Source organism: Pipistrellus kuhlii, unplaced genomic scaffold (genome assembly GCF_014108245.1).
Source record: "Pipistrellus kuhlii isolate mPipKuh1 unplaced genomic scaffold, mPipKuh1.p scaffold_m20_p_20, whole genome shotgun sequence".
In the NCBI taxonomy this organism is placed as follows: domain Eukaryota; kingdom Metazoa; phylum Chordata; class Mammalia; order Chiroptera; family Vespertilionidae; genus Pipistrellus; species Pipistrellus kuhlii.
In genome coordinates, this window is record NW_023425516.1 from 17,229,936 (window position 1) to 17,254,782 (window position 24,847).

At 51.8% G+C, this 24,847-nt stretch overlaps 1 protein-coding gene across 3 annotated transcripts in view; it reads left to right on the top strand.

Moving 5' to 3' along the window:
- Positions 1-787: 787 nt before the first annotated feature.
- The window catches only part of SGSM1 (small G protein signaling modulator 1), a 44,547-nt gene continuing 20,487 nt past the window's right edge, over positions 788-24,847 (top strand). For 2 of the 3 annotated variants that reach the window (XM_036448829.2, XM_036448828.2), the window contains exons 1-8: positions 788-935; positions 1,028-1,071; positions 17,063-17,138; positions 18,437-18,599; positions 19,429-19,581; positions 21,881-21,948; positions 22,464-22,609; positions 22,740-22,871. In XM_036448829.2, the coding sequence (XP_036304722.1) occupies positions 917-935; positions 1,028-1,071; positions 17,063-17,138; positions 18,437-18,599; positions 19,429-19,581; positions 21,881-21,948; positions 22,464-22,609; positions 22,740-22,871 (801 nt within the window). In that variant the 5' untranslated portion in view covers positions 788-916. The remainder of the gene's footprint in view (positions 936-1,027; positions 1,072-17,062; positions 17,139-18,436; positions 18,600-19,428; positions 19,582-21,880; positions 21,949-22,463; positions 22,610-22,739; positions 22,872-24,847) is intronic. The other variant, XM_036448830.2, reaches the window with a different exon arrangement.

The following is a 24,847-nucleotide window of genomic DNA, read 5'->3' on the forward strand; positions in this document are numbered from 1 at the left end:
TCAGGCTCCTGGGAGGACCCCACTCTCCCAGTGACCTGCATGTGGTGGGGGGAGTGGGCCACTTAAGGCCTGGCTTCTCCTGCATGGAGAGCCAGTATATCCTGTAACAATGTCAGTAATAATATTGCAATAATAATAATAATAATAATAATAATGATGCTGGTGAAAATAGCAGCTGCGGTAACATTTTATAGGTGCTGGACTTTTCCTCCTGGGTCTGTATGAAGTGTTTTGCATTCCTCATTTAAGCCTCATATCATTCCCATGAGGTAATCACTTTATACCCGTTTTAAAGATGAGAAGACTGAGGTGCAGAGAGAGTGCCCCGCCACCTCCGGCCACTTTCTTGAGCCTGGCACCCAGCAGACATTGAACAAAGGTGCTGTCCTCCCTGCCCCACAAAAGGGGGGCACTGGCGTGGGGCGGGAAGGCGGGGGCTCGCTGGGAGGTGCAGGAGTGAGGAGGTGCAGGGGTGAGGAGGTGCAGGGGTGAGGAGGAGCAGGGGTGAGGCGGAGCAGGGGTGAGGAGGTGCAGGGGTGAGGAGGAGCAGGGGTGAGGCGGTGCAGGAGTGGGGAGGTGCAGGGATGGGGAGGAGCAGGGGTGGGGAGGAGCAGGGGTGAGGAGGTGCAGGGGTGGGGAGGTGCAGGGGTGGGGAGGTGCAGGGGTGAGGAGGTGCAGGGGTGAGGAGGTGCAGGGGTGAGGAGGTGCAGGAGTGGGCATGTGCATCTGGCGGGGAGGATCTTCGCACGGGAGCCAGGGGGCCAGGCAGTGTGTTTCCGGGGGGCGGGGCCGCGCGCTTGACGGGTCCTGACGTCTTGGGGCGCCTGGTCCCGCCCCAACGCAGCCGCAGCTCCGGAGCCCAGCGCCCAGGAGCCACCGCCACTGCGGGCGCCCGGACTCGGAACGTCGCCCAGCCATGGCTTCGGGCCCTGCGGGTGAGGGGCGCGGGGTGAGGGGTGCGGGGATGGCGGGAGGGCAGCCCCAGGCCCCGGTCCCGCTTCCTGCTGACCCGCTGCCTTGTCCACAGGGGCGGAGACCCGGCAGAGGCTGCTGCGCACGGTCAAGAAGGAGGTAGGTGGGGAGGTGGGGGAGGGGGGCGCCCCCTGAGGGAGGGGGCAATCGTAGCCCCCCTTCCCAGAAAACAGTCCCAAAGGTGGGGCTGCCCCTGGCAGGAGGGGGCGGCCACCTTGGCCGTGGGCTCACCTGGGAGGGCACTTACCCTCCCTGGGGGCTGGAGGCTGCTGATCCGGGGGTGGGGCTTCAGGGGTGGGGGTGGGGCTCTGGGTGTTTTTTTGCTCCGTGCAGGGGTGAGTGCAGCCGGAGGGCATCCCACTGCGGGCACTCCCGCGTTTGTCTGGGTAGAACCCCCCTCGTGGGAGAGCCAGTGGGTGGGTCTCACTACAAGGAGACAAGCAGCTGCGGAGCCCATAGGGCATGGGAGGTCTGCATGGGGACCAGACTGTAGGAAAGGGGAAAGATAACCCTGTGGGGAGATAAAGCTTCCCCGCACAGCCCCCCACCCCCTCATTCTCAGTCCTTGGGCCACCCCAGGAGCCAGAGGACTCCCTCCCTGAAAGTGTCTGGTTAGTGGGGTACTTCATTTGTGGGCATGTGCCCACCAGCCCCTGGTCAGCAAGGGTCTCTGAGACCCCCACCCAGGAAGGAGGGTGAGCCGCCCCTCTGGCCCTCTCCCTCTCTCCCTGGACTTCGAGGAGTACGTGCCTGTGTGGGAAAGGTCATGCACCTGTTGTATCTGAGCATATCTGTGTGTTGTATGTATATGCACCTGTATGTCTGTGGTGTTTGTATCTTTAGTATGCTATGTATCTGTGTGATGCAGGCAACTGTATGAATGAGGCTGTGACTATGTATGTATATACGCGTGTACACCCACGTGTGTGTGATGTGTGATGCATGAGTCACTGGGTGTGAGTGAGACTGTGACTGGGTGTATTACCCTTCTCATGTCACTCACATACTCAGCCTGGGACCCCATTGCTGCTGTGCCGGCATCACTGTTGTGTGTTGAGTCCTCAGCCTGTAGACCACGGTGGCTGGCTCTGTCTCTGTGTGTTTGGGGTGTCACATCTGGTGTCCTCATTGAGCACCAAGAAGCCCCTTCCCACTTGATGGCAGCCAGCCAGCACTGGCAGCCTCCAGGCTTCGACCTGTTGCTGCCCCTCCCTCCTCCGGAGCATCGGGGTGTGTGTGTGTGTGTGTGTGTGTGTGCCCATCTTGTTTCAAGAAGCAGCCCCAGGTTGCATATCATGGCCTCTGAATAAGCAGACACATAGGAATCCCTCAGAAAGGCCCAGAACTTTTCAGCTCAGCCCTCGTAGAGACTCCTGTGGGGACCTGAAGAAGAAAGCTGTGTCTAGAACCTCTTTCCAATCAAACCGACAGACCCGCACGTTATGATGACTATTTCATGGGGGGGTGTGAATAAACACCCCCACCCCCAATATTGTTCATTGTTTAACCGAGCCAGATGGGTTCACCCGGAATGGCTGTGTGTTTAAGGAAATGGCTGGCAGGTTCCATCGGGAGGCGGCTGCAGGCAGATGAGCATGTCAGCCAGGGGCCTGGGGAAGGCAGCGCTTTCTGCCTCTGGGCGGGGCTGCAGTTGAGGCCCTGGTCTCAGCCCTGCCACCAGCTCCCTTGGTGCCCTTGACAAGTCCCCTTCCCTCTCAAGGACTCAGTTTCCACATCTGGAGAAGGGAGCATTGGTCCATTGCCCTTGGACATCCCATCATGCCAGTGTAGTCTGGGCTATTGGCCAACCTGAGGGGAGCATTGTCCCTGGTGGCCAGTGATCTGAGCATGCATCCTCTCTCCCGGGAGAGGCTGGGTTTGGGGCGCGGAATGAGCTTTCTGCCTGGCTCCCAGCCAGGATCATCTCCTGGTCAGAGGAACCTCCTGGCATCCTGCTTGGACCTGAGAGAGGCAGGGGCAGAACCGAGCAAATTTGGACAAAGGGCCTGAGTACCTGTTGACCCTGGATCTGCAATCAGAAGGCAGGAGCTAACAGTCACAGTTGGTGGCTGTTTCTGAATTCTGCATTTCTTGGGGCACATCCTCTTAGTGACCAGAGCTCCCATCACCCTGTGTGCACAGTGGCTGTGAGGTGAGTGAGGTTGTCCCAGCTTACGGACAAGGAGGCGGGCGTGGAGAGGGAGGGTGAGTTCTCAGAGCACACGGCTAAGAAGGGACGGAGTCGAGGACTTACCCCAGGTCTGTCTGAGCCAGGCTCTTGACCCTCCCGTCACAAACATGCTTTCCACAGCTACACAGCGCCATCATTTCAGCACGTGTGTGGGGCAGTTTCCACTGTGCCCAGAAGGACACTGTCCCAGAAGGAGTAAGTGATGTGTCAAGGGTACAGCTGAGTGAAGAGAAGCAAGTTCCAGTCTTCTGTTCTGCAGGCCCCTCTGGTTAACATGGGTGCCCCCACAGGTCTGTTCCCCCCAAAGCAGACCCCTCTCCTTTCCTTGCGTGCCCCCCTAATATCAGAGAGCCAGTCTCCAGGGGATGCCTAAAAATCGGGGGGCCGGGCCAGCTGTTGCTTCTCCTCACGGTCTGGGTTCAGAGAAGCCACATCCCTGTTTTCCCGGTCTGCCCAGAGGCTCCCCACATCCTTCCTGCTGGAGAGGTGGCTTCATAAGCAGAGTCTGTAGGTAGGCCCCGCTGGTCTGCAAGCTTCGCCTGCGCCACTACAAAGGCCAGCAGGGGTTGTGGGGCCGGAAGCTCTGTCCAGTGCTGACTCAGGGAGCCACTGTGGAGGCAGGCCAAGGAGGAGGTTGGGATCCATCACCAGAGCTGGGTTCAAATGCCGGCACCCTTATCTACTGAGGGGCGCCTGTGTGCCAGAGGCAGGGCGGGACTCTGAGGATGTGGCATTGAACACGATAGGCCCTGCCAGGCTAATCATCCCTTGGAAGCTCTTGGGGCTGACTTGCTAGTACAGGAGACAGACCCCAGCAGACAGTCTGAGTGTAATTAAAAAGATAATTATAAGCTGTGCACCATGGTCCGAAGGAGAGGTACTTTGCAGCACAAGAAACGTAACAGAGAAGTAACTGCATGCATACATATCTTAAATTACCTCTGTTTAAGAAGGTATGTGAAGGATATGTAAATTTATTTTTATGGATTTTTTTTTTTTTTGAGAGAGAGAAAGAGGGAAAGGGAGAGAACGAAAGGAAGAAACATCTATTTGTTCCACTTACTTACCAGTATGCATTCATTGATTGCTTCTTGTATGTGTCCTGACTGGCGATGGAATCTGCAACCTTTGGCGTACGGGGCTGACACTCGAACCAACTAAGCTCCCTGGCCAGGGTAATGAGTAGGCTTTTCAGGTGAAGGTGGGAGGTGAGAAGAGACGGAAGAAAGCCACTCCTGGCAGAGGGAATGCACCTGTGGCTGGAGGGAGCACTGTGAACACGAGTAACGGGAGGACTCATGGGAGTTCCAAGAGAAAGGAGAACAGTGTGGCCAGAGCACTTGTTCCTGTCACAAAAGCAAGAGGGAAGGAGCGGGGAGAACTTCAGGGATATGGGGAGAAGAGGGAGAAGCTGACGTTGATCGCTTGTAAATTGCACAATCTCAGATGAGCATCCCTCTTTATAGTCACAAGTGTCTGGGTTTGCATTTATTCGTAATGGAGATGAAAATTACTCAAGCATCAGGATAAACAATGTGAAAACACCCACCGCACTAGCCTGAGCTTTACCAGGGCAGGCATCTTATTTTTTCCCATCTCCCCAGGACCACCAAGGGAGAGCTGGAGGCAGGGTGGCCCCGGCATGATTTCCTCCAGTTAAACCCAACCCCCTCTGTCCTGGCTCCTTTCCCTCCCCACCTCCACCACTTAATTTTGTTTTGGTTTCCAGAGAGAGCAGGCACTGGCTTCCTGTTGCCATGGCAACTGCCATTAAAGGAGCTAGCCATGTGACTCAGAGTTGATAAAGGAAGCAAAGTGACTAACTGCCTTGTTTTCCTGCCTCCAGGCTGGGATTAGGAGGCCACTTAATTGGAGGAGAGCAGACAGGGCCTTGCTGGCCAGAGGGCAGACCCCAGGAAGGAGACAGGAGGATGCAGTGGTGCTGGAGAGGAAGCTGCTTTAGGTCTGTAGTCTTGAGCTGATGGAAGGACTATCATTGGGAGCAGTGAACACAAGGGCTGAGCTGGGCTTGCTTGGGGAGCTGAGCCTCCAGGGTCCTGGAAGGGGATTGGATGGGCGAGGTGGGCTGGGCTTTCTAAGAAGGTACTGGGATGCCATGGTGATTCCACATCAACCCAGTGATTCGTAATGAAGGTTCTTAATCCTCCCCTTCTTCCTAACCCCCCCCCCCCATAGGGTTACCAGATGACATACAGGCAGGTCACAATTAAATTGAATTTCAGATAATGAATAATTTTTAGTATAAGTATATATGGCTGGATCTGGCCACCTTACCCAGAGGACATCTGGCAATGCTCAGAGACAAGGTTGTCACACCTGTGGTTGCTACCAACAGCTGCTGCTCCACTTCCTGCAGTGACAGGATGGCCCCACCACAAAGGATCCAGCCCACAGTGGCACTGCTGTTGAGATTGAGAAGGCTCTGTCCCGAAGGCTCCCCAAGTGTCTCCTCTTTCACTCTCGGGACAGGCAGTCGACAGAGAAGCCGGGATTCAAACCCCACTGTGTCAGGACCTGGAGGATGGCTTCATGACCCGGATTCGCAGAGGGCAGTGGTAGGGAGCCATGAGCTTCAGCACAGTCCCTGGAAACACGGCGTGGGTTCAGGTGTGTGCAGGGGAAGGAGATGAGTCAGGAAGAGCCCATTCGTTCCAGCTTGTGCAGGACTGGGAATGCCGGGCTGCAGAGTCTGCTCCGTTCGATGGTGGGAGCTATCGAGGACTGATGAGCAAGAAGGGTCTTGTGTGGAATTATACTTGAGGAATTTTCAGCCGATGGCAGGGGCCAGGATGGACCCTTTCTGTTAGTTCTTAGATGAAAACTTCCTATCTTCCTTCCTCCTTTACTTTCCCTTCTCTCTTCCTCCCCACCTCCTTTCTCTCCTGCTTTCCTTCCACAAGTGTTTATTGACCATGTACTTTGTACCAGGCACTGTTCTAGGATCTACAGATTGGGAAGTGAGCAAAGTAACATCCCTGTGCACATGCTTTCATAAAGCACACAGTCCAGTTGGGGGCCAGAGAGAGAAGCAATCTATATATATATAAAAGCCTAAGTGATTGTTATAACTGAATGACTGGCCGCTATGATGCCCACTGACCACCAGGAGGCAGATGCTCTTTGCAGGGGCTGCCCCCTGGCGGTCAGTGCATCCCCACAGGGGTAGAAGCCCGGCTCCCAGCTGGCGAGCACAGCTGTGGTGGCAGGAGCTGCTCCCACCTCCGTGGCAGTGCTATCAAGTGGCAGCAGCAGGTGGGGCCAGGAGGAGCAGCCGTGGAGCTTCGCCTGGCCAGGCTGGGGCTCCTCCCCAGCCACCTGCCGCTTCAGCACGGCTACACCCCTCAGGGAGATGTCAGACTGAACCCAGATCGTGAGGGGGTGCAGGCCAGGCTGAGGGACCTCACCCGTGCACAAATCCGTGCACCAGGCCTCTAGTAAATATAGTATATTAGGAGTGACAAGCACTGTGAGGAAATAAAGCTGGGAAGGGCTGGAGAGTGGTGGGAAGGGCTCACCAGAGGAGGGTCAGGGATGGCCTCTCTGGTGGGGTGACATATGCAGAAGGAAAGGAGGGAGCCATGCTGATGACTGCAGGAAGGGTGTTCCTATCAGAGGGAACAGCATGCACAAAGGCCTTGAGTCAAGCATGACAAGGGGGCCGATGAGGCTGGAGGGAAGTAAACAAGATGGAGAAGGAGGAGCAGGAAGGAGGCTTATCATCCCTTGGAAGCGTTGGCTTTTTCTCTGAGTTATTGGGAGCCATGAGAGGGCTTGAGCAAGAGGGGAACATGAACTCACCTATGCTGTAGGCTGCTCAGGCTGCAGGGCAAGCAATCATTGTAGGTAACAAATGGGGGCAACACGAAGTCATTAGGCTGGAGAGGAAGCTTCCATCTTGTTCTCCGAGCTCCCAGTTCTTGGGCAGGAAATCACAGCTCTCCCCTTACTCCCCTGCTGGGCCAAGTAGGAGTTCCAGAAATGCTTGCAGAAGGAATCTAGGCATCTGGATGGGATATTTTGGGGCTCTCTGATGCTGGCAGGGTTGACTCAAAATAAGTTCTGTGTGTCACGCTTTCAGGCTTAAGACGGCAGAACTTCTCTTTATGAATAATGCAGCCGTATCTGCCGGTGCATTTTGATACTTTTTTCCAGGTCTCAGACAATGCCGCTTCCAGGAGCTTCTGATAGTGATGGCTTGGGCTTTAGCCCCCAGTTCACTGTGACAGCAGAGGCCCGGCTTTCCTGCTTGGCTCTCTCTCCCGTGCAGGCTGGCTGGGTCTCCACTCAGTAACCTCCCAAGGGGCTCCGGAAGGGCGTGGCAGCATTTGATGCTGGTTGGCAGGTAGGAAGGACACTTTTGCCATCACCATGGGGAGTGAGAACACCTAAGTCTTTGTCCCAATTCTATTCCTACTACCTGCGGCCTCCTAGCAGATCCCCTCTGCCTGTCCCATTCTCCTGCTTTCTAGTGGATAAGATTGGACAAGATCCAGGACTCTAAGAACCTCGAGTCATCTCATTTGGCCAACATCACTCTCCAGGAGCCAAGTCCTCTGATGTTTTCTGTCTTCTGAATTTGCCAAGTCTGTATTTAAGACTTATTAAAACGCCATAGTTGATAAGGCTTTTTGGGAGCCTTTACTTCACATAAGGAAACCAAGGACTCAACTGCAGCCATTCTCGTGGGTTTTTTTTTTAAATCCTTTACTGAGCATTTTATATGGATGACCTCATTTAATTATTTCAACACCCATGCGGTGGGGAAACACTCTCCCTTATAGATAAGGAAATTGAGACACAGAGATGGCAAATAATTGGCCTAAGGAAGTGGGCATCATCAGTGGCACAGATTGGGGCTCTGGTTCCAGAACCCTGCTTTTCATCACTCCGGAGCCCAAATCAGTGACCCATGTGGTTATGAGCTATCTGAGAGTGTAGAGTCAGGGAAAGGAGCTGCTCAGACCCAAGAGTTCAAGAGACATGGTGATACTTGGGCACGGAGTGAATTATTCTTTAATTATTTCATTAGCAAGTCATGTTTAATTAGTAATTTAGAATTACATCAACTACCATTTCTTAAACAATGCTTTATTTTCTCTCATTCAGCCCACAAAGCAATCCTCCTATGGAGTAGGTACACACAGAAAGTCCACTTCACTGATGAGGTTAAGAAGCCGGGCCAAGTTACATAGCTGAGAAGCAGCAGAACAGGGTAGTTTAGTGAGCTCCATTCATTTCGAGCTGGATAATAACTTGCTCACAAAACTAACTCGAACAATAAGTAAATATATCAACACAAAGTGAAAAGGAGAACGAGACACTAAAAATAGATTTACTGGTTAAGGGGTTTGGGGAGGTTTGGATGAGTCCAGCTTCAGGCACAGCTGCATCCAGGTTTTCCTGTGGTGTCATTAGGACCCCCATCTCTCTCCATCTCTCTGTGCTTCCTTCCTCTGTGTTGGCTGTATGTTCTGCCCTCTCTGTGGGCTGGTAGAATGTTTCCCAGCAGCTCACAGGGCACAATCTGCCAACTTGGCATCACAACAGAAAGAGAGCTCCCCCTTCCCCATAGTTCAAGCAAAAGTCTTGGTTCTCGTTGGACCAGTTTGGGTCAGGTGCTGCTTTGGCGCCAATCGCTGTGGGATGGATTGCTCTGATTGGTCCAGTCTGAGAGGTGAAGTGTGGAGCCAGCTCCCTGGGAGTGAAGGGGTCCCAGAGGAGAGTCAAGGTGAAATCAGGCAGAGAAGTCACAAATGTCCATCTCAAAGGAGTGAGGGCCCTGTCTTTGGAGCCCAGCAGGGGGCGTGTCCACTCTTGTGCTCAGTGCCTGGCTGCGGTGCCAGGTGCTGCCCGGGCACCCGTGTGCCAGGTGTCTGCCGCATGAGGGATGAGAGATTTCTGCTCGGGGTGTACAGAGCCCTGAAATTGTACCAACACTTAGTACTTGGTGTGTGGAGAAGGTATCCTCAGCTATCATCAGTAGCTCTAAGTGGTCCACAAATATCCAAATACAGTTCAGAACCGCCCAGTAATATGCCAGAATGCACAGGTCAGCACAATACAGCGCCATGCTCAGAATGACATGGTGCCTCCTAACTTCTAACCCAGTGAGCCTCTCATGTAACAAACCCTAACGATAATCATAACTAACATCTATCGTGTACCTCCTGTGTTCCAGATCTGCACTGTCCAGTGTGAGCCACAAGTCACATGCCTAGTTATATTTAAATTATGTATAATTAAGTTTATAACACTTCCTGTCCTGGGTGGGTGGCTCAGTTGTCTAGAATGCCATCCCGTATACCTCAAAGGTTGTGGGTTCGATTTCTGGTCAAGGCACATACCTAGGTTTCGGGTTCAGTCCCCGGTTGGGGTGCTTGTGGGAGGCAACCGATCTATGTTTCTCACATCATTGTTTCTCTCCCTCTCCCTTCTGTTTCCTCTAAAAATCAATAAAAACATGTCCTCAGGCGATGATTACAAAAAAAAAGAAAAGAAAAACTTTGCCAGCCAACTAGCCATGTTTCAAGTACTCAGAAGCTACGTGTGGCTAGAGATACTTGGCATTTTCAGAGGTTCTGTCGTGTCCTAGGCTTTGTGCTAAGTGCTCTACATCCATTAACATATTTAATATTAAAAACCCCTCAGAGGGGTAGACCCTATTTATCATCCCGTATTCCAGGGAGAAAAGCAAAGCACAGGGAAAGTGAAGTCAGGTCACAGCTGGTGGGAGGCAGAGCCAGGATGCTAATCCAGTCTTTAGAGAATATTCCACTGCTTTCCTCCGAAGCTTGCCTCTAGGTGGTTATCTGTTTTCTCATTCACGCTGTGTGTGTTTTTAAGCAACCATCTGTGAATCTCATTTCTTACTCTCCTCTAGCCGCCCAGCCCCTGAAGTCTGGGCACCCTTCCAGAGAATGTAGGTACGCTTGAGAGTCTGTGTGTGTTTCTCCTGCAGGAGGCCCGTGGGTCTGGAAGCGGGGCGCGTTGCCAGGGGAGCTGCCACACGCAGTGGGCAGAGTACCCAGGAGAAAGCTGACTGATCTCCAGGATGTGGGCCGGGAGCGTGACACACGGTGCTGTTTTCTCTGGGAGTGCGGGGTGGCCTGGCATTGTCCTCAGGGGCCCACCATCTCCGGCGGTGACTGCGTGGGAGTGTTGGCGAGAAGGTCCTCCGCCAAGGTGCCCCCAGGATCGGGCACTGGGGGAACCCCCTTGTCAGGGGCTGTCTGAGGCTCCTGTGCAGGATAGTGATAGGAGGCCTGCTTATGGGAACCCCATTCTCAGCCCCAGAATATCCCTCTGTCCAGGTTGAGGCAGGTTGGCCAGTCTGTCCTGCTACGGCAGGGTGCTGGCGCCTGTTTATAGCGCACCAGGGAATGATTAACTGGGGTAGGCTGGCAGCAGCTGAGGGGGAGGCATTCCGTCTCCTGCCAGCCCTACAGCCACAGCTAGGCCAGGTTAGGAGGGAGGAGCTTTCTAGCGCTCCAGAGAGCCACGTGCCACTGCTTTATCCTGGATGTCCCCTCCCCTCCCGCTCACTCCCACACAGGGCGCAGTGGTGGAGGACACTCCTGAGGCTTTGCTTTGGGAATCTGAGGACGTCAGGGCGGAGTGGAGGTGTGGAGGAGGGTGGGGCAGGCTGTCCAGGAACTGAGAGAGAGTCCAGAGGAGGAGCCATGAGCCTCTGGCCGGTGGCTGGTGGCTGCCCACCTCCTGCCGGATGCCCTCAGGCCTCTCTCTCTGGAGGCCCAAAGCCCCGGCAGGCCATGAGCGAGGGTGTGGAGGTGCCACCTGGGAGGAGGCGCTCAGCCTGTCTGCTGGAAGGCCAAGGTCCCTGCTGACACCCTCCATCAGTGGCAGAGCGGGAAAAGGATTTTTTTTTTTCTTTCATTTTTTTAGAGCAGTTTTAGGTTCACATTAAAAATGGAGTGGTAAGTACAGAGATTTCTCATATACCACCCCCTGTTCCTACATCCACAGCCTCCCCTACTCCCAACACCCTGCACCAGAGCGGGTCATTGTCACCCACAGTCCACGGGTACAATTTGGGTTCACTCTCAGTGGTGCCCATTCTGTAGTTTGGGCAAATTCATAATGGCATGTGTCCACCACTGTCATGTCATACAGAATAGTTTCCTGCCCTAAAATCCTTTGTGTTCTGCCTATTTATCCCTCCTTCCCCACCAGCCCCTGGCAGTCCTGGTCTTTCAGCTGGTTCCATAGTTTTGCCTTTTCCAGAATGTCATACACTTGGAACTACTCAGTATGGGAGAGATGAAAACTGATGCCTGGTGAGGCTGGCAGGTGCTGCTGGGCCCCGGGTCTGAGAGCAGGGAGCGGGCTGTGAGTGTGACAGTCGACTGACTTGGGCTGAGGGGCAGGTGCATTGGCCGCCTGGCTGCTTGGGTCCCCACCTTGACCTGGGACAGTGGCGTAGGAGACCTTGATTCAAATCCCAGCTTCTTCACAGCCAGATGACCTTTGCCCCTCCCAGATCAGCTGCCTCATTAGGAAAATGGGACCCCTGTATTGCATGGTTATTTTGATTTTTTTAGGCTAGTGCATGTAAAGCTCCCACTCGGCTTGTGGGAAGCACCTGTATGTGAACCTACTACGTGCTAGGGTCTGTACAGGGCAGACAGTCACAGGTTTGAATCTCCATCCTGCCATTTGCAAGCCACGTGCTCTTGGGCAAGTCATTTAACCTCACCAAGACTCATTACCCTGAGGATTAGGTGAAATAATGCCCCTAAGCTTGGAGCCAGCATACAGTGAACACTTCATAAATAAATGCTGGTCTTCATTACATAAAACTTACTATGCGGCTGCTCTTGTGTTTAATGCTTTTGATGCATTATCTTACACCTGTGAGTCAAGTACTAATGTCACCCATTTTACTGATGGGAATGCTGAGGCTCAGAGAAGGGATGCAATTTGGACAAGATCACGAGTGCGAGAGCTGGGATTTGAATTCTGGAAGATTGACTCCAGAATCCAATACTCATAGCCATAAAGGGGGTGGGGTGGGGATAATGTTAACCTTGGAAGTTTAAGGAGAGAATGAAACGAAGGGCGCCAGGTCCTAGAGGATTCGGTGGCTTTTCCAGAGCTCGGGATGGAGGTGGGGATGGATGGGAATATCAGGTGGAGGGGACTGTGCCAGCAAAAGCAAGGTGCGGGTGGAGTCTCGTGGGTCCCGCTGGCGGATGGCACGTGTAGCCAGAGCTCAGCATGTGGGAAGGGGAAGGGAGAGGATTTGGCAGGAAAGGAAGATGGGGCCACACTGTGAAAACAGTCACAGCTTGCAGGGTGGCACCATCCTCCCCCACCCCCTGTATCGTGTCTGTTGGTGTCTAGGCTCGGGAGCTTCCTAAAATATTCCTATTTCCCCCACCCACCGTCAGCCCTGTTCCTGCCCCTCCTATCTCTCACCTCCTGCCTGCCTCCCTCGTAACAAAGTAAAAAGTAAAAAGCCGCCCGCTATTTCCATGCAGTGCTTTTCCCTGCCGCATTGTCCCTGCACCTGTTCCTTCCTCTGGGCTCCAGGGCGGCTCTGCGGGGCAGCTGCAGGGGAGGGCTTCTTCCTCTGCTTTAAAGTTGGGGAAACTGAGGCCCCAGAGTTCCTTTCTACTTGAACTTCACCTCCTTTAGGAAGCCTTCTGACCTATCCACCCAGTTTCCCATTGATATTTGCTTAATAGAACCAAGTTCTGCTGCTGCCGAGGACGGGTCTCATTTTGTAGTTACCGGTTTGTGTGATTTACTTAATGTCTTTACATTTTGCTGGACTGTAACCTCCATGACGATAGGGACTCTAGCCCTGTCAAGAGGCCTTGGAGTCATCCCCCTCTTTTCCCCACAGGCTGTTATTTTTAAAGCCACCTCACAGCCGCCCAGGCCTCCTACTGTAACCATTCACTCCAGCTGAATTTCTTATAAACCTGAGTCAGGTTGCCTGGGGGCCTCCCTCTCACAGGCCAGTGCAGGCTCAGCATTAGTCACCCACCTGCATTGCCAGGCACCCGCCACCTGCGTCAGGGCTGAGGCAGCAGGCTCTGAGGAGCAGGTGGCAGCTTGGTGATGTTTATTTAAGTCTGTTATGTGCCACAGGCACTGTGCTGGGTGCTTAAACCAGGGGCCCAGTGAGCCAAATGCAGCCTCTTCTATACCACCCCTGAGCCAAGAGCAGTTCTGACTGTTTCACAGGGTTGTACAAACAAACAGAGCCCATGCGACATGTATGGTTATGATTGGAAACACTTTTGCAAATTGAGCAAATAACATGTCAGAGTGCCTGGTTAAATTTGAATTTCAGAAAAACAACAAATCTTTTCATGTGTTCCATGCAACATTTGGTACCTATACTAAAAAGAGGAGAAAAAAATTCCTTTTCTTATCTGAAATTTGGATTTCACTGGGCACCCTGCATTTTACCTGGCAGCCCCAGCTCAAAGCCTAAAATAGTTGCTGTTTGCCTCTTTACAGGAAAAGTTTGCCACCCGGCCTTACACATACAGGGGTCAGAAGGCCTTAGGACACTGCCTGGAGCCGAGGTCCATAAGCACTGGCTGCTGGTACTGGTATTATTAATCAGAGTGATCATCAAACAGATACTAAGCACTTTCCGCATGCCAGACACTGTGCTAGGAGCTCCAGATCCACGTGGGAGAGACAGACACTAAATGGATAAACCCACAGATGTGTGGGAAAGTCAGGCCGAGCGTAAAGCCAGACACACTATTTTAGACAGGGTGGTCTGAGCTCCCATCCTTTTTTGAGCTCTGTGCATGTTTTGTTTTGTTTTAAGCTTTTAAAGCAGGAATTTATATTTAGAATCTCTCAAGAGACTTTAAAAAGGCCCCAAAACATCCAAGTTTAATAGAAGATCATCCTGAGGCAGTGTCTGTTGGTTTCTCCATTGCTAAAGCATCTATTTGATCCTTTTTAATGATTCTTCTAGTTGGGTCCTGGTGATTTCCTCTGATTCCTGGTATAAGTGGCCATCAGCTCACAAACAGTGACAAATTTATTATCAGAAATAATCACAAAACATCTGCAGATTCCACTCCAATATCCTTCCTGCATTCTTTGAAACCAGGTCCAGTGATTATCAGTTTGGGTAGAGGAGACTTTGGTGAGTGTCGTCTGCAAAGACTGGCATCGTCTGCAGCTCTTTCAGACAGAAGCCAGAAAACACCCTTCGAGACAAAACACCCAGAGCTCGGCCCACATAGCAGCCCTGAGAGGTGGTGTGGGTTTCATCCCCATGTCACAGACGAGGAGACAGGCCTGAAGTCACCCAGCCAACGGCAGAGCTGGAGTTTGAGCTGGGCCTGGTGGCTCTCAAGCTCTTGTTCTTACTCAGTGCACTAGCGCCTTCCTTCAGATGGTGCCAACGTGTGCTGGGTCCTATTTAGGCCCCTGGCCTGCATTTTCCACAATCCTTTTGATAGCCCTGAACACTGGGCCATGTTACTTCCTTTCAGAGCTTATTAAGCATGAGCACAGCAGTGTGCACCTGCAGGGTTCCAGGTGGGCAGCATGAGGGGACCTGGGTGCGGGCAGGTGGCAGATAGGAGAAGGAGGAGAGGCGTAGACAGGGCAAGCATGGGAGCCCCAGGAGCCTTCCTTCCTGCTCTGCATATTAGCCAGGATTTCCCTGCCAACTCCCTCCTGAGATTAATCCTCCTTTTATGTTGTTTAAATATTTGCAGGAAGAGGGAGGGATGGTGGGAGGGCGGGGTTGCCTTCCAAAGGTTTGCCAGGTTGGACTGGAGATGGGGAGGGCACAAGCTCAGAGGGGTGGGGCCGGGCCGGGCCCGCAGGCCAGCGAGCCCTGATTTGAACATCCATTGCGGGCCAGGTTGCGGACTGAACAGTTACTGTCGGCTCAAGAGTCCCTACCGTTTGAGAATTCCTACCAGGTGCCTGGTGCAGGTCCTGTCTCCATGACCTCCTTCAAGCTCTCATTGCCCCTTGAGGTAGGCGTGCTGCTGCCTCCATTTCCGCTGGGGAAACTGGTCCAGCACCATGCAGCTAGTGATGGCCAAGGGTTTGACCTCAGGTCAGTGACTCCACATTCCGGCTCTCAGCCCCTTCCAGCTGCCTCCTGACATCTTGTCCTTCACATGGCTCTCCCTTGCTCACAGGTCTGTCTGGTCTGTCCCCTGGGATGGGGAGCAGCATCTGTCCTCCTGCGGTGAGGCAGTGCAGTCTTCTGTGAGACTCGGTGACCTTCGGGGAGGGCTCCCGTCCGCATTGCCTTCTCCATCTCCTCTCCTGGCCTCAGGCTGTCGGCTTGTTATTAACGAGGGCGAGGTTCTAACCCATGGCAAGAGCCAGCGGAGCCGTGGGGAGGAGTCCTCACTTGCTGGAACCCTTGGTGCTGCAGTGCCACCTGCACCCACTGCCGGAGACCCATCCCCAGCCCAGGAGGCCTGGGCCCAGACAGCCACGGCTCCTCCCGGTAGCAGGCTTACGGGCTGTGTGACTGAGAAAGGGTTGCCCTTCCTGAAATCCAGGCCCCGCAGCTGTAAACAGCCTGCTCTGCAGTGTGGACTGGACACAGTGTGTAGTCAAGGTGCTAATAGGAAGCAGATGGTTCCCCCAATCAGTGAATTAAGGTGACTTTAATAAAGGGGCTATTGACTAAGGCGAGGGGTGCCAGGAGACAAGGAAGGGCGCAGCACCCTGTTGCTGTTTATGGGGGCAAGGAGCACCAGAAAGCAGCACTTCCCCTTGCCTAACGGGTGTGAGGGAGAAGCCAGGAGAGGGGGGCTGGCTGTGTGGGAGGATCCTGGGACAGGAGCTCCTTAAGGATTGTGGGAGATCATTTAGATCCTCCCGGCTCCTCTTCCTTCCCACTCTCCCTCTCCTCCATCCCCTCCAGTCTTCTGCAGTCTGAGTGCTTGAGAATCACGGAGAAGGCTTAGTAAACACCCGAGTCTGATTCAGTGGGTCTGGGTGAGCGTGAGCATTGTATTTGACCCCATTCCCACTGATGCTTGGTTGCGGGTCCCTGCATCTCTCTTAGCTTGTGCTGCCTTGGGCCTCCCTGGAGGGGCTCCCCGTCCAGTGAAAGCTGCCCTGTCAGGACCAGATCCCGGCCTGGCGCATCAGAGGTACTGAAGGATTTGTTGAGTGACTGAATTTAGCAGGAAAAGCATGTAGCCTGGGGGTCAGACGCAGGCTGGGATTCTGTCTCCTTTCGGGGTGAGTTGCTTCACTTCTCTGAGACTCTGTTTCCCCAAATAAGATCACAGATCCAGCTGGCAAGTGACGACTAGGGATTTGAAACCAGGTCTGCCAGATTCCAGGGCTGAACCCTTATACAACACCCTGCTGATTCTTTTATATACCTGTTTCGTGCATTCGTTCATTCATTCATTCTCCCTCTCATTTAGAAAATATTTATTGGGCACTTCCTGTGCACCAGGCACTGTTCTTCCTATGCAGCAGGCTCCACGGGCACAGCAGCGAACAAGGCAGATGAGGCGCTGCCCTCGGGCAGTGGATATTATAGAAGAGGAAGACAGTAAACAACACTTGGGGTGGGAATAGTGTGAGTCTTGTTTCTAGAATGGGATGGATGGAGGCGGGAGGGCTGCCTCAGATAATGTGGTCAGGGAAGGAGATGATACGTTGTGTGACACTGAGAAGAAGACTGCCGTGCACGGAGCCTGAAAGAAGGATGCAGTACAATGTGAGGGGCGGAGTTATCCCAGGCCACAGGCCCTGGACTTGAGAAGACACGGTGCACAGGGTGCAGAAGGAAAGCAGTTACCAAAATTTCCCCAGCCAGCCTGGGAAGGCTCCGGGGGTGTCTGCACCCCAGGCCGCGTTGGCGTCTCCCCTCCAGCTGCCTCTGCCTTCCAGGTGAAGCAGATCATGGAGGAGGCCGTCACACGGAAGTTTGTCCACGAAGACAGCAGCCACATCATCTCCTTCTGTGGTGAGTCTGTGGCCCGTGGCCTTACACTGTGGCTTCTTCCTCTATGGGCTGCCTCGGGGAGGGCGTGTTTGAGCAAGGTTCTCCCAGCATTATTTTGCCGTGTAACTTGGAAGGTATTTTTGGATCCCTTCATTAGGGAATTGGGAAATACAGAAAAGTCTAGAGAGGAAATTAAGCATGACCTCTGTGCCCATGAAGAGGTAATCATGGTTAACATTGGAGGCCTGGCTTCCTCTGCTGTGGGCTCAGTTCACACGATCCTGTCCCATGCAGCAGGGGTCCTGCATCTGAGGGCTGGACTCCATGTCCTTTCCTCACTCTGCCTACGGCTGGTGCAAGTGACAGGAGAGGATGGATGGGGACTTTTTTAAAACGGAATTAAGAGCCTGAGGTCCTGAGGGATCCGGCCTAGCTGGCTCAGCAAAGAGGCAGGCCCAGGGCTCAGAGCGTGACTCACCGCTCTCCTTGAACCAGCTCGGCTCACAAGGTTCCAGAAATAACCGCACTGCCAGTTCTTACTGTACATTCCAAGCGGCTAGAGAGACACGTGTTCTGCGTGTCCCTGAAGTCAGGATTCAGCTCATCATCAGTGTATACATACAAGCACACATGTTTCTTTTTTTTTTTTCTCCTCAAGAGCTATTTATTCCACGATTGGAGTGTCTCGTAATGAAGGACATGCAGTAATTTCCCCCTCCTGGTCTTAGCCCCAGGAAGCTTCTGTTCAGGTGACTGGGGACACCTCCAGGGTTCTGTTATGTTATCATGTCAGCTGTTCCTGGAGCCTCAATAGTGATGATGATGATGCAGTTCCTTAACACAGATGATGCTCAACAGTCCTGTGGTCCAGTCTCCCCTCCCCCTTTACAGGAGGACTAGGTAACCATCAGAAAGCACTCATCAGGTCCCCGGCTCTGTGCTAAGTGCTTTTCATGCATTTCCCCCCTCATCCTAACAGCAACCTTACGAGGTTAATGTTCATACTGTCCCCATTTTACAGATGAGGAAATAGACTCAGGAAGGGGAAATCATTGCCTAAGTCACACAGCTGTGGAGGGGCCAAGAAAGGATGTGAGATGGGCGGTCTGACCTTGGGCTGTGAGTGTGGGTTAACCACTAAGCTCTCTTTCTCCCTTTTGAGGGGGTTGAAGGTGGAGAGGCATACGTGCTTTTCCCTGTGATGATGTCACACATCTGCGATTCTAGGGGCCCCCCCCGCTTTCCTAGGTGCCTGTGTGACTGAGCTGGGTGCTGGGGAGCATGCGCAGGGCAGGGCCTGCTGACCATTGTCTCCGCAGCGGCTGTGGAGGCCTGCGTCTTGCATGGGCTGCGGCGGCGGGCGGCCGGCTTCCTGCGCAGCAACAAGATCGCGGCTCTCTTCATGAAGGTGGGCAAGAGCTTCCCGCCAGCTGACGAGCTGAGCCGCAAGGTCCAGGACCTGGAGCAGCTGATAGAGAACGCGTGAGTGCAGAGCATGGTGTACAGCTGGGGTAGTCCCCCAGGCAGTCAGACCATGCTCCTCGCTGGGCTCTGTGAGAGCTCCGGCCTCCTAGCACTCTCTTTGCTCTCCTTTCTGCTCCTCTGACCTGTCAGACTCTTTTCCACCCCAGGGCCTTTGCTTACGCTGTGTCCTCCGCCTGGTTCTCATCCCTCATCTTCCATGGCTGGTTCCTTGTCATAGTCAGGCCTTCCTGAGGGTGAATTCCAACCCTCATCCCCTTTCTCTTTCATCTCATCTTGTCTGTTTTCTTCCCAATTGTTGTCACCATCTGTAATTATTCATTCGTTCGTTTGTTTACTATTTACTTGCTTATTGTCTGTCTCCCCTTTCTGCCTGAAGTCCATGAGGACAGGCGACTACATCCTACATCTGTGTTATTCCCCATTATGTCCCCAGCGTCTGGGAGAGCCTAGCACCTGGTCAGTGCCCAAGAAACAGGTGTTAAGTGCCTCCTGTGAGCTCATCCTCTTCTAAATGCAGCAAGACCGACGTTGAATAGAACCAGTGTGGTCTTGTTCACATGGGCCACAGTTTCTTGAGAGAATATCAGAATGAGATTCTAGCTTACCCATCAATAGTGTATGAAATTGTCTCTTTTTACCACCTCTTCACACTCACTGGGTATTATTTTTTCCCCCCAACTTTTTACCCTTTTGCCAAGAGCAATATGGTTTTAGTTGTCATTTCTTTGTTTCTTAGATAGGTTTGCTGTTTTCCCATTTGCATATTGATCCTGTTGGATTTTCCTTTTTGATGAATATCTTTTATCCTTCCTTACTGGTCTCAAAGGCGAAACCAGATCCAGGGCCTCCAGGAGAATGTGCGAAAGCTGCCGAAGCTACCCAACCTGTCCCCACTTGCTATCAAGCACCTGTGGATCCGCACGGCCTTGTTTGAGAAGGTTCTGGACAAAATTGTGCATTACCTTGTGGAAAACAGCAGGTGAGCTGGAAAGACCTAACACCTGGGCGCACTCTACCTCCACCTGTTGGCATTCATGGAAATTGCACCCCTTGCGCAAAACCACGTTCTTTTTTTCCCCTTGATGTGCACTTGATTTAAAATAATCAAATATAGATCGTCCGGACATTTGAATCTGAACTAGCCTAGCTTAGAACCTTTGGAAGATCCAGGTGTTTAGTAACAATGCGGGGTATTCGCATTTGGAGTGGGTTATAGGGTCTTGAGATTTTGATGATCTTTCTTCTCCAGTGAGTTAAGCCCAGTCTACTCGCCAACCATATGGCTGTAGAGAAATCATTTAGCTTCTCTGTGCCTCTGTTTTCTCTTTTGGTAAGTGGGATAGAGATTGCCGCCACTCCGAAGAAGAGATGAGAAGGGGAGTTAGTCATTTTGGAAATGAATAATGACTCTTTTTACATTTTCTCTCCTCGCTCAGAATTATCTGATGTAAAGGTGTTATAGTATGAGTCCTGTTGGCAAGCATTTATCCCTGTATTCATATGTTTACCCAGATAAGTAGTGATCACCTTCTATGCACCAGGCACTAACCTAGATGTTGTGGATACACTGCTTTTACCTGTCATATCCCAAGAGCAGTGGCGAGCCCTGAAGAATCTATAGTTTGAGATTCCTCATGGCCGGTACTCCTTTCCAGCCAGAGAGAGAAATATCTAATAATCCCCCCATCTCTTGGGATATGAAAGTGCCTGTTTGACTTAACTACATCTTCACGTACAGTGGATATTAGATAATAAAAGAATATCTTTTATTTGCCTGTTTGCTAGGAAAATATATGAAAGCACAGAGCAAGGTCCTTTCCCTCATGATGCTGACACTGTAACAAGGGAAACAGTCAAATAGCAATTTAATAACGTGTGGTGAGTGTTCCAAGGCAAGAGGGTAGTGGTTCATCTCCTTCCGGTGCTTATGGCAAGGGTCCTGGGAGGTATGACAGCTAAGCTTCCATTGGAGAGGTGTGTGGGCATTAACCAGGTGAAGGGGGTGAGGAGAGTGTTCCCCTCAGAGGGAACAGCAGGTACCCTTGAGGCAGGAGAGGAACTGAGTGAAATCCAGGCTCTGGGGCTGCAGTTAATCTCTTCACCTTCTTATAAATTGTAACCTGTCTCTGTCCCCTGCCCTGTCCCCAGAGCCTCTGAGGTTAATGCCTGTGGTGTGCAACCTTGTGTTTTATACTGAATGTATCAGTCAAAAGGAATGGATAATTAGTTGAGCATCAATGCCAACCTGCTGTTGCTTCATTAAACTTTTTATTTTGAATTTTAGGTTCACACAGAAGTTGCAACATTAGTACAGAGAGTTCTTGCCTCCCCCCAATGATAGCATTCTACACAACCAGAGTACAAGACTCAAAACAAGAAACTGCCATCGGTACAACACTGTTAACTAAACTACAAGCTTTATTTGTGTCTCACCAGTTTTTACATATGCCCATGTTTTTGCTATGTAGTTCTATGAAATGTTAAAACATGCTGTTTCATGTAAACATCACCACACTCATGATGAAGAACTGTCCAACAGAAATCCATCGCAGTTGGTTTTAAAGCAGTGGTTCTCAACCTTTTTAATGCATAGACCCCTTCATACAGTTCCTCATGTTGTGGTGACCCCAACCAAAAATTATTTTCGTTGCTACTTCATAACGGTAATTTTGCTACTGTTATGAATCGTAATGTAAGTATCTGTGTTTTCCGATGGTCTTAGGCTCTACTGCAGCATTTCGCCTAAGACCATTGGAAAACACAGATATTTACATTATGATTGTCCACATTAGATATCTGGACAGGAAGACCTGTTCATACAGCCTTTTGCGACAGCCACAGTTGAAAAGCATTTTATCGCCTCAATAATAGAGGGATAAATATCATCTGTGCCTCCTAATGACGTCCTGTGTGAAATGGAAGATACAGTAGAAGCAGACAAAACCAGCCAGACCTCAGCAGCCTTCCAATTATTCCCATTACCTCATTAAGGCTTTTATTTCAGCCGTGTACTCAGCCCCAGAGAGGGTAAGTGACTTGCTGGAGTGACCGCGCTAAAATCAGTGCCTTATATCTGTTGCCTCTCTTGAAAGTCCTTCCAAAAACCCTGTGAGATACATTATCACCTTCCTGTTCCAGATGGGGCAGCTGAGGCTCACAGAAGTAACCTCATCACAAGAGGGAGATCGAACCCATTTTATTCGCTTTTAACCACCAGGTCATGGTGCGCCCTCTGCCGGTCACCTCCCAAACCTGCATGTTCTTTCCTCTCTCGCTAGCAAATACTACGAAAAGGAAGCACTCCTGATGGACCCTGTGGATGGCCCCATCCTTGCGTCTTTGTTAGGTAAGCAGTCCAGCTCTCTGAGCTTCATGTGCATCTCTAGTCTCCGCTCACAGAACCCCTCCTAAGGGCCTCTCTCACCTCCCTCCAGCCTCCCCCATCAAAACTCACTTGTGCCGAGACCGATTTGGCTCAATGGATAGAGCGTCGGCTTGGGGACTGAAAGGTCCCGGGTTCGATTCCGGTCAGGGGCATGTACCTTGGTTGTGGGCATATACCCAGTGGGGGGTGTGCAAGAGGCAGCTGATGGATGACTCTCTCTTTCATCGATGTTTCTAACTCGCTATCTCTCTTTCTTCCTCTCTGTACAAAATCAATAAAATATATTTTTTTAAAAAAACCAAAAACTCATTTGTTCCCAGTCTGCTGCTCCCAGGGTCTTGTTTCTCGCCTTAGCAGGACTCTGGGGCACCCTAGCTGACCAGATGAGAGGGATAGTGCAATGGGTGGCCCACCTGGTGGTAGATGGGAGGGCAGACTTTCAGAGGCCAAGGATCACCAGCCCCTCTGCTCTGCAGTGGGGCCCTGTGCCCTGGAGTACACCAAGATGAAGACGGCGGATCACTTCTGGACCGACCCCTCTGCCGACGAGCTCGTCCAGAGGCACCGCATCCACAGCCCGCACCTGCGGCAGGACTCGCCCACCAAGCGCCCAGCCCTCTGCGTGAGTGGGGTGGGCAGTGAGACCCTGTGTGGGGATCAGGCTGAGTTCCTGACCGGGCATTGGGGCAGGTATGGAATGGGGTCTTGAAGGTCACTCCAGCCTCATCCTCTGCCTCCACTCTCACCGCCAGATCCAGAAGAGGCTTTCGAGTGGCAGCATGGATGACCGCCCGTCCCTCTCCGCCCGTGACTACGTGGAGTCCCTGCACCAGAACTCCAGGGCCACCCTGCTGTATGGCAAGAACAACGTTCTCGTTCAGCCGGTGAGAGCTCCTCGGGGGCCCAGGTCTTCCCCTGGGAGTCTGGCTCCGTCTTATAGACAAGTTCCCTTTGGCTCTAGGTTGCTCAGTCATTCATCCATCCACCTACTCACCCATCTATTCATTCATCTGCTAGTATTTCCGCTATCCATCATTCATCCGTATGCTACTATTTCCTTCTTTCATGCATCCACATGCCAGTATTTCCTTCTATCAAGTCCATCCATGCATCCATCCACATGTCAATATCTCCAGCCAGCCAGCCTTTCACTCCTCTTGCAGTGCCTGTAGCCACCATCCCTCTGTTCCTGCACTTCCACCATTCCTTCATCCATCTTTCTGTATTTATATCCACTCACCATCCATCCACCCATTTGTCCATTTATTTTCTAGTCCATCTGTCCATCTACCTGTTCACCGAGCCATCTCTTCATTCATTCTCTCATTAGTACTCATTCAGCACACCTTTATACGGAACCTGCTAAGTGTTAGGTGCTTAGGATATCGAGATAAACATCTTCATAGTTAATACAATATTTATTAAGCACTTTTTATGTGTCGGGTACTGTGCTAAGTGCTTTTAATTATATCAACTCATTTATTTTTTTTTTAAATTTATTTTATTGATTTTACACAGAGAGGAATTGAGAGGGACAGAGAGTCAGAAACGTCGATGAGAGAGAAACATCGACCAGCTGCCTCTTGCACATCCCCCACTTGGGATGTGCCCGCAACCAAGGTACATGCCCTTGACCGGAATCGAACCCGGGACCTTTCAGTCCGCAGGCCGACGCTCTATCCACTGAGCCACACCGGTCCCGGCTATATCAACTCATTTAAACTTCACAACAGCCATTGAGGCAGATGCTGTTATCGTAGCTGATTACACTGAGGCCCATGAGGGCAAAGTAAGGGACAGAGTTATTATTTAAATTCAGAATGGCTGGCGCCAGAAGTTGCCACTCACCAGTCACCCTCTGTGCCCTGCACTGGGCCAGGCCCCAGGAACAGCGATGAGTAAGGCATATGAAGCCCCCACCCTCATGGGACATTAGGGTCAGTGTAGTGTTTGGGCTCAGCTGAGAGGAAGCAGAGGGGCAGCTGTTGGCTGCCCAGCTCTGTGGTCACAGTTACAATCTCTGGGTGACCCTGAGCAAGTCACTCCTCAGTATCCACATCATGGTGGGTACAGCACCCTATTTCCTGACGCCTAGGAAGCATCCATTTAAGATGCACCATTTTTTAACATAACTATGAGGAAATTAAAAGCGCTATTAAATTATATACAGTGTTTTCTCTCTACTTCAAACTTCTACTTTATGTGTTTTGCAAGCTCTTTGAGATTTATTTGGATATAGTTTTAATAAATGCCGGGCCTCCATCCTAGAACTTTTCTCCATATGTGCACAAAACTTAGCTGAAATAACAATATGGACATCTGTGACTGAATTTACATGAGATCAGGCAGTGATAACGGCATCCCAGTGGTAAGATGCTGCTGATTGTAAGATGCATCCTCGTATTCAGTCGTATTGAAATGTGAGAGACAGGTGTGCATCTTATCATGGATGAAAGACTGCATCCGTGCTCTGTGGTGGAGCTGCAGGCTTGGGTGGTTAAATTGGGACGTGTGGCCCTGAGCCCTCCTGGATACATACCAGATGCTCAGAAAATGTTAGTTGTTGGTCTCTAAATGTTGTTGAGGTGAATTTGGTGGAGGAGCTGCCGCCTCTCTGGATGAGGCTAAGAGACACCCCTCTCCAGTCCCTTCCCATCTTGGGATACAGTAAAGCAGGTTCTAGCTCTGCAGGCAGATTGGGGAGCCAGGGGCTCAGGCTGATGGGTGGGGAGGGTGCTGCGGGTGTTTGGGGAGGGGCTTCTGGGTAATGTCTGGGGGATCAGACAGAGATTAGCTGTAATTTTTTTCTCCCTTAAGACTGGCTTAAATGATGGTAGATAAATGTCTTCTGCTTTGAAAA